The sequence below is a fragment of the Miniopterus natalensis genome, chromosome 11 (genome assembly GCF_054644295.1).
Source record: "Miniopterus natalensis isolate mMinNat1 chromosome 11, mMinNat1.hap1, whole genome shotgun sequence".
NCBI lineage: Eukaryota > Metazoa > Chordata > Mammalia > Chiroptera > Miniopteridae > Miniopterus > Miniopterus natalensis.
The window spans coordinates 59,803,059-59,813,157 of NC_142091.1; the positions used below are offsets into that span (position 1 = coordinate 59,803,059).

Genomic DNA, 10,099 nt, shown 5'->3' on the forward strand with positions numbered 1-10,099 from the left:
ATAGGACAGTAAGAAGCTGGGAAAATTCTAGTACAAGCTGAATAGGGAAACTAAGACAGTTAACAGCAGTTTGCAGCCACCTAGTAAATCCTACCTTCCCCAAACCAAGGGCACTAATGAGTAAATGGTTTGCACTTCTCCTCCCCAACCAGAGGGTAAATAGCTTAAATCACCCTGCTCAGGGAGACAGATAACAGAAATCTAATTAGTGCCATTTGCCAACCACACCCAAGGACAGACAAATTAAGAGAATAAATCTCATTTTGGTACACCGGCATAAACCTGATGAATATTCCATTGATCCACCCCTAAACCCCCAGCCTTTAAAATCCCTGAAAACCACTCTCCCTCCAGGGGTGCAGATGCCATTCCCTTCCTCCTCTCCATCCCCGACAAGCACCTATCTCCTAAACTCCAAAGGACCCCAGGAGACTTGCAACCAGGGGAGCAATGGGCAGTGGTAGCTCCTCCTAGGCTAACCCCTGAACCTGTCTCCAAGACCCCCTTTTTTCTGACTTCCCAGTGAGCCAAAGCAGCTCATCCTAGGCTTTCCAGTTGCTTCTTCTATGCCCTTCCTTGTTTCACTGTCCTAAGTATTTTTGTTGCGGTCAGTAAATTCTTGCTTGCTTTTCTAAAAAACAAAACAAACAAAAAAATCCATTTGCCACCTCCAATGTAGTAACTGATTTATTCAACAATTAGGTAGGTTATTGAGGAACACAGTATCAACCCACAGATTACTAACTGTAAAGGGGAAAATAATATTTTACAGATACAGCTGTACCACCCTAACCAACTGATCAAACTTAAACATTACTAATGTAATGTTATAAAGTATTCTATCCAAAAACAACCTAAATATTATCAAAGCTCTGAGTTTAGGTTTCAGGAAATACAAAAGATGAACGGACAAGTTAAATGACACTGCACAGACAAAAATAAAATAAATCCAGAATATGAGAGTTCTAAAACAGTCCTGGACTCTTTGAATAGACATCCTAGGGGACAAAAACTGAGGGGACTATTCACAAGACATAATCAAATGTTGCAATGTGAACCTAGATTAGATTTATTTAAAACAAAACGAAACAAACCAACCCTATGAATCACATTTTGGGACAACTGGGGAAATTTGAATATGGACTGGATTTTAGAAATGATATGGTATTAATTATCTTAGGTGGGAAGATGACATGATGATTGTACAAGGGCATTAATGCTGAATTATGTGGGACTGATGCTGAATAATGAAAATGCTGAAATATGTGTCGACTTACTTGCAAATAAATATATGGAAGATAAAGCAAATACAGCAAAATGTTTAACAATTGTTGATTTTAAGTGAACAATTGTACTGTAGGTGTTCATTGCACTTTTAACTTTTTTCTATTCTAAACTTTGCACAGTAAAAGTTTTGGGTAAAATTTTTTTTTCTGTAAATTTTCACCAACACCTCTCCCATTTAAAACACTACAGTTCTGAAATATTCGAGGTCACAGCAACATTTCAGTGTCTTTACAATTTTAGATAAATTTAAGAATCAACAATGAATTTCGGAAACTTTCAGTGAAACTTCTGTACATTACTCCTCCCTTGACTTTCAAATAACAAAAAAAATGAACTCAGAAAAAGGGTATGCATAAACACATTTGATATACTAATTTTAAGACTTTGTATTCTTGGGCATCATATAAAATGTAAACACTGCAAAGATTGCAGGACTGAAATCAGTCCACGAGCAAACACAAAATTCAGTTAGCCAAACTTTCCCTGCTGGGGACTTGAAAAACGAAAACCTAAGTGTACTTCGTTGCTATGGCAATGGGAAACTTCAGGAAATTGTGACTGCAGGTTGGCTAGCCTCCATTTAAAAACTATTTACCTAAACACACCAAAACTAATTGAGTGACATCGATCATAAAGTATCACTTTCATCTTTCAAACGAAAAGGTAAACACTAATCCCACAAAATTCTGAGTAAAAAGCAAAAGAGACAAATTATCTAAAATTTTGAAATATTTAAACATCACTTATATCCAGTATTAAAACAGATGCTTTTATTTACAGAGGCAGAAAAAGACTTCTCATTTCCGATTTATCAAATTCTGCAATATTTGTCTCTTTGTAAAACGAAAATGAAATGTAAATAGAAGAGATAAAGGAAGCGGGAGAAAGCCACAAGATCCCTAACTCGTACCCAGCAAAACCATGCCGCACTCCCAGACTGTTTCCTTCATTCGCTCTGGCAAGTCCATGTCCCTAGATTAGTGTAAGCTCAAATTATTTCTCAAGCTATTCACCTATTTCTGGGTACACTATATATCGAAGAAGGGGAAGGGGAATATTGCCAAGTTTTTCGAAAACAGCAAGTACATGTTTCAAGAACCAATTCCTATGGACCACCGTATCAAAACGATATCAAAGGAAGGCATCCAACCGAAGTAGCCCCATGAACCTAAACTGCACGAAGCTGCTTCCCGGCTACTGACTAAATTGTGTTCATATTAACGCCTAAAACAGAGAAGCCAAAAAATAATTTTAAATCTCGGTCAGATCTTGCTCCCCATTCCCACCATTTTTCTGTATCCCGTCCTCTAGACACCCTGATCCCTTCCTCAAGCGAACATGGCTGGAGAACCAGGACGAACAGAGACTTGGAGAGAAAAGGTCGCCACGAGGCCCCACCGCGCTCCTTCCTCACCTGCTCCGCCGCAGCGTCTCCTGACATGGTCTCCGCTAATTAGAACGCGCAAACTGGCCCGAGATGCGACGCTAGAAAAGAAAACTTAACTAAAAACCACCCCCAAGACAATAAAGTCACCCCCTGCCCAGCAGGGCCAGACGGCCTACACGAAACACCACCGCCCACTCAGCTATGAATTAAAATGGCTGCGCCCCTGCCGGTGGAGGAGAGAGGTGTGGCTTCATATTAACTTCCGGGGCAGTGGGCGGGGCTAAGAGCGCAACTCGCCGGTTACTCGGCGGCGCAGAAGTAGAGACACCAGGGGGAGGTTCATTGCCTGGGATTACGTCACGGCCCTGGGCTGCCGAGACTGTTGCTGAACAGGCTGCAACCGGTTAGGAGGCGGGAAACTTCTGCTGCAAGGCTCGCGCGGCTTTTGGAATTGAATTATCAAGCTGTGGATCCCGGTTCTTCCCCTGTTGAATCTCGACTGCCAATCAGTTAAGTTCAGTCACACTGGCCAGCTTAGGGGGCAATACTAAATTTAATTGCCTTCTATGTTTTGGATATAAGGAACCTATCGAGGTTTTCTGTGGTTTCAGCTTATGATTTTTACGCTTCTTGGGAACGAGAGGGACAGATCAAGCCCATATTAATTTATACCGTCACCATCTCCTATTGTGTCTAAGGCTCTGAAGTCAGAAAGGCCTGGGTAGCACCTCACCAGGATTCCTCGTCTGCCAAATGGGGACCAGACTGCATTCTGACCCCTCTCATTAGATGGGTAGCCTTGGGCTATTTAAGTTCTCTGTGCCTCAGTTTCCTTGCCTATAGACAAGAATAACAATAGTGCCTGCAATTTGAGTACGTTATACATGAAAAGGTGTTCAGAACAGTACCTGGCATGGTCCAAGATTAAGTGAGAGCAAGTCCAACTCTTTCCCATTCAAGTTTTCTTACAGCCCCCTTACAGTTCCATGTTTTCTTACAGCCCCCTTGCCTGTAGTGGCCTACGCCCCAAAGTACACTATTCAACTTTTTCCATCCATACACGCCTGTTCTTTTCACTCTCCTGCCTGCCTCTGCCCATATTTCCTCCCCTGCTCTTCGCACAGCCTGAATTCTTGCCCGTTCAAGTAATCAGACACATGAGCAAAAGATTTATGTTAACAGATGTTTATTGCACCGTCCAGCAACAGTACTAGTTAAATATAATCACAAGGCATTTCAACAATGGAATGCCATGCAGCCAGCAAAGACAGAAAGGCATCCATGATATTGTTAGGTGAAAAAGCAGAATACAAAAATAGTGTATCATCTGATATTTATTTAAAAGCATTTGATAAGATTCCACACACATTTATGATTTAAGAAAAGGAAAATCTCTCCCCCTGGCTGGGTAGGTCAGTTGGTTAGATCGTGGTCCCTATACCCCATGGTTGCTGGTTCGATCCCCCGTCAGAGCACATACAAGAATCAACCAATGAATGTGTAAGTGGAACAACAAATTGATGTTTCTCTTTTTCCCTCTCAAATCAATAAGTTAAAAAACAACATTTTTTTAAGAAAAGAAAAGGAAAATCTCTAGTTAGGATTAGAAGGAAACTGCCCCGTCTGTTAAATATTTCCCAGAAATCTACAACAAATCATTTTCAACTACACTTTCAATTCTATTGCTACACTGCCAAATGAAATACATATGTTGGAAAATAAGATAAATCTGTCAATGGTTTCAAACCATATGATTTTCTACCTAGAAAATACAAGTAAATCAATTGACAAACTATTAGAAATAATAATAAAATCCAGTAAGGTGGCCCAATAAAAGATCAACTCATAAAAATTAATAGTTTCCTATACTCCCACAGTAATGGATTAGAAAAAATCATAAATGAAAAGATCTGCACATAATAGCAATAAAAACCATGAAATCCAGACACAGCTCTTGTTCTGCTCAGCTATGACCTTCCAATTACCAAATGCATCAGTCAGTCTTCAGTTCTCTTTATCTTATTTGATCTGTCAACAATGATGAAACTGATCACTCCCTTCTTTTGAGAACATTTCTGTCACTTAACAGAATACAAGTTTCTTGATTTGGTCACTACCTCATTTGCTGCAATTACACATATATTAAATATACATGTATGTATATTTCAATCAACATCACTCTTAAGACAAATATAATACTATTAACACAATTATTGTAATGTTTTATTACTGTGAATTTTGCAACTTGCAATGTTTTCATGAATCCCCCAGGTGGCAGACAAATACAATTTCCACTTGATTAAACAAATTTGGTTAAGAACATAACTTTCTTATTGTAAATCATGAGAAAATTTTCATCAGAATTCTAGAGTGAAATCCAAGCATACTTACCATATGATTAAGGAACTATTTATAACTTACACACTAATTTTATTAGAAAGTTAAATGGCAATTGTTAAATTGCTGAGCAATCATTGTGATTAAGTACTCTGATAAATATATATTCCACCTGATCCATCATTCTAAACACTTAGAAATGTATCTGCTGGCTATGAATGCTAATATTGGTCCTTTGGAATCTGAAAAACTCAATTAAACATCACTAATAATAAGCAAAAGCTCTGTTAACCAATTGATTGGAGTTTTAAAATTTTTTTGAAGTTTTCTATAGTTATTTCTAATTTTAAATTCATGTCAGTTAAAATTGGTCATATAAGAGTAAATGAATGTTATACTTGATATAATATACCCACTTACTATAAATACATTAAGCATACCTGACATTCTGACCCTCACAGTTATATTTCCCCAATGTTTCAGTCTGCTTTGTATATTTTGACCTATTTGCCAAAAGGTTAATGGGCTCATGACTACAGCTATGTAGAGGGATAGGCAAATATTTTAATTAATTAATTTATTTATTTATTTTTAATTAATCCTCACCCAAAGATAAGTTTCCATTGATTATTTATTTTAAAAAATATATATTTTATTGATTTCAAAGAGAGAAGAAGGGAGAGGGGGAGAGAGAGAGAAACATTAATGATGGAGAGTCATTGATCACTCCTTCCTGCACACCCCCTGCTGGGGATTGAGCCTGCAACCCCAGCATGTGCCCTGACCAGAATCAAACCTCGATCTCTTGGATCATAGATCAATGCTCAACCGCTAAGCCATGCCAGCCAGGCTCCACTGATTTTTTAGAAAGGGAGGGAGGGAGGGACAGAGGGAGGAGAGAGAAAGAGAGAAAGGAAAACATCTATGTGGGAGAGACACATCGATTGGTTACGCACCTTGGGATTGAACCTGCAACCCAGGTATGTGTCCTCAACCAGGAATTGAACCCGTGACCCATTGGGCCAACACTCCAATGTTTTAAAAACATTGTGTGAGAAGGACACAAATGACCTGCTAGTGTGTCTCAGTGGTTGGAGCATCAGCCTGCAAGCCCCCGCCCCCAACGTTGTACAGTCGTGCAGGAGGCAACCAGTCTGTGTCTCTCTCACATTGATGTTTCTCTTTCTCTTCCTGCCCTCTCTCCCTTCTACTCTTTCTGAAAAGCAATGGAAAAAATGTCCTCAGATGAGGATTAACAAAGAAATAAAATAAAAGGACACAAATATATTTGCAATTTTATTTTTAAAAATATATATAACATTTTCAAGTAATGAATTCTCCATGTACATCAAGGGTGGGGAACATCTCGCCTGTGGAATCATTTGGTCTGGCCCTGCCAAGGCAACTGCAGGAGGAATTCAAAATTCAATACATCTAGGAGCTTTTTTCATAGCTAATTTTTTTATAAGTTTTTATTGATTTCAGAGAGAGGAAGGGAGAGGGAGAGATAGAAACATCAATGATGGGAGTCATCAATCAGCTGCCTCCTGCACGCTCCCCACTGGGGATTGAGCCCATAACCCTGGCATGTGCCCTAACCAGGAATAGAACCGTGACTTCCTGGATCCTAGGTCGATGCTCAACCACTGAGCCACACCGGCGGGCATCATAGCTAATTTTTAAGCTGATAATTTTGTATGGCCTGAGAATGATGTTATAAATACCCAAATGGCCCTTGGCAGAAAAAGGTTCTCCACCCTTTGATGAAACTGCCTAAAATGACTATTGACTCATCTTCAATTAGAATGTTAATTAAACACATCTTTTACACATTTCTTAAATTTAATCTGACTCTATTACTTGAGTTGAAAAGGATTTTAAAAGTAAAAATGTAGAGCTGATCAGTTAAAACATCTGGGCATTGTTAAATTATATTCACTGTTGTAAATATTTTAAAAAATTAGTCAAAGCAGGAGAACAATATTGGTGAAAACTGAGAGAGAAAAAGCCAATTATAATCTCACCACTTTGAAAAACATTTTTTTTATTTCACAGTCCTTTTTGTATTCAAGCATAATTCAAAAAATGCATACTTATTTTTCCATTGTAGTAAACATTGGTATATGCAATTTTTATTTTTGTGGGGGGCTATTTTTAGTTTTTAAAAATGTGGGGTCTATACTAATTGGTATGACATAGACTTTGTACTGCTTCTTCTTTCCTCTTGAGAGAAGAAACTAAATGCTTTTGTCAAGAATGGGTACTAGAATCAGAATCTAACCAATAGATAGACTCCACACTGGTGAATTAAGCAATCCAATCACATGTACCTTATTTGAAAAGTTGAAGCTGAAAGAAGAGAGACAGTAAGAAAGAGAGAGAGAGAGATCAAGTGGACGCTGATGTAACCATTCCTAGAATCATCTCAATTATGAAATGGCTTAACAATTTTAAATTATACAATGCCCTTACAGTTAACCCTTTTCCTTAAGACTAATGAACTGTTCTTTGCAACCTAAAGGTGTGACACAACCACAGTTTGATAATTATTCATTTATGTCTTCTTTCCCTCCCTTTTTTTTTTTTTTATCCTTACCCGAGGATATGCCCATTGATTTGAGAGAGAGAGAGAAACATCAATGTGAGAGAAACATCGATCAACTGCCTCCTGTACGTGCTTGGACCTGGAATCAAACCTGAAACCTAGGTATGTACCCTGACCAGGAATCAAACCCACAGCCTTCTTGGTGTACGTGTTCCCTTACCTTTTGTGAGCTTGTTCAGCAAATGAGTCATTTGAAATAGAAATAACTTTTAAAAACAGATTTTACCAACTCCGAAAACAACTTAATGTTGCAGAAAAATAATGAATATTTTAGAACTTTGCTTCCACAGTATCATAATTATCCTTTATCCTGGAAATTGTATAAAAGATGTATTCATTTTCTAGGGGAAAAATCTACAATCTCCATAAATTTACATTATCTAAAATGCCATCTCTGTTTTCTGGACATGAATCTGGCCCACAAAAGACTCAGTGAAGTATGTATGCCTCATAATCTTTGGTGTAATAATATTCTGCATAGTATAATACTACTACTATACTCTGTGTGGTGATTTTCATCCAAAGACTCTTCCAAGTTCTTTTGTGAGGCAACAAATACTTAGACTCTGTGATGGTCATTTAGTTGTTTACTGGTAATACTACACAGAAGGATGGAGTGTGCTATCCTGGCACAAAGAGTTCTGCTGGAAGTTTAGAGAGAATAAAATGTCTTCATACTTCAGTGACTACAGAGAAAACACTTGTGAAAAAGAGAGAAAGCAAAGTTCCAAGAAGTATGTATTTATTATCTCTGTGCTGGTTGGTTGGAACTCTTTGTCAATGAAGTCATAGTTTTCATCCCAATGTGGCTCATTTATCTCTGCTAGCTTCCTTAATCATAGCATGCACCCGTAACCCCAGCCAACTGCTCGATAAATGTCTCTTGTTGGTCCAAAAGAGGCCTGAAAAAAATAATAAAATAGTCTGCAAATCCACCACTATAATTGGAAAAATAAAATTCTTGTCCAATTGGCAATAGATTTATAAACTTACCATTTTCATCTAGACACTGGTTAGTAGTCATGTAGAAAGGTGCTGCCTATATATACACAGGCAATTCCTAAATGATTCTAGATGAAAAATTTTTGATCCATCTTAATGCTGATGGGATTTCCCAAATGTGTTTCATTGTTTTTCAATCAATGTACAGATCGAACCTTACTTATTATTTTTAAATATTTATTTATTTAAAGACTAGTTTATTGATTTTTATTTTATTGATTGATTGATTGATTGATTTTTTTGTTACACCTCACCTAAGGATATTTTTCCATTGATTTTTAGAGAGAGTGGAAGGGAAGGAGGGAGGGAGAAAGAGAGAGAAAAAAAATCAATGTGAGAGAGACACATCCATTGGTTGCCTCCTGCACACATCTGACTGGGGCAGGGTAATAAACCTGTGCCCTTGACCGGGAACCAAACCCGCAACCCTTTGGTGCTTGGGCTGACACTCTAACCACTAAGCAACACCATCCAGGGCTAGTTATTGATTTTTAGAGAGGAAGGGAGGGGAAGAGAGAGAGAAACATTAATGTTAGAGCATAACATTGATTGGCTGCCTCCTGCATGGGGATCGAGCCCACAACTCAGGCATGTGCCCTGACCAGGAATTGAACTAGCAACCTTTCAGTGCACGGGACTATGCCCAACCAACTGAGCCACCTGGCCAGGGCTATTTATGTACACATATACATGTATATATGTTACATGTATATGTATATATGTAGGAGGAGAGAGAGAGAAAAGTATAGTGGCAAAATTTTGCAATTAAATGAATCTAGGATGAGTTTTCAGTTTATATTTCTTACCAGTTTTCTGGGTTTTAAATTTTACCAAATAAAAAGTTGGAAAAAATAATTCTGTAAACCTTGGAGGGGTAGAGAGGAGAAAAAAGTATTAGAGAAAGGATTTGGACAGGAAGGCCGATATTGGGATACTCCCCCTTGATTTTATTAATTTTTATTTACTTTTTTATTGTGATAAAAACATGTAACATGAAATTTGCCATCTTCATTACTTTTAAGTGTACAATTCAGTAGTGTTAAGTATATTCACATTGTTTTGCAACAGATCTCTTACAGAATTTGTTCATCTTTCAAAACTTTATACCCATTAAACATTTATTTCCCCCTTCCCCTTTCCCTAGCCTTTGGTAGCCACCTTTCTACTTTCTGTTTCTATGATTTTGACACCTCATATAAGTGGAATCATGTAGTATTTGTCCTTTTTTGACTGGCTTATTTTACTTAGCATATGTCCTTGAGGTTCATTCATGTTGTAGCATATAACAGGATTTCCTTCTTTTTCAAGTTGCATAATATTGCCCGGCCGGCATTGTTCAGTGGTTGAGCATCCACCTATGAACCAGGAGGTCACAATTTGATTCCAGCTCAGGGCACATGCCCAGGTTGCAGGCTCGATCCTCAGTAGGGGGCTTGCAGGAGGCAGCTGATCAATGACTCTCTCATCATTGCAGTTTCTAT

The 10,099-nt window shown here is 38.1% G+C and overlaps 1 protein-coding gene across 2 annotated transcripts in view; it reads right to left on the reverse strand.

The window, feature by feature from the left end:
* Positions 1-2,876, reverse strand: part of CSTF3 (cleavage stimulation factor subunit 3) — a 69,848-nt gene extending 66,972 nt beyond the window's left edge. The window contains exon 1 of one of the 2 annotated variants that reach the window (XM_016206195.2): positions 2,702-2,876. In XM_016206195.2, coding sequence (XP_016061681.1) covers positions 2,702-2,728 — 27 coding nt within the window. In that variant the 5' untranslated portion in view covers positions 2,729-2,876. The remainder of the gene's footprint in view (positions 1-2,701) is intronic. The other variant, XM_016206196.2, reaches the window with a different exon arrangement.
* Between the last annotated feature and the right edge of the window lie 7,223 nt (positions 2,877-10,099).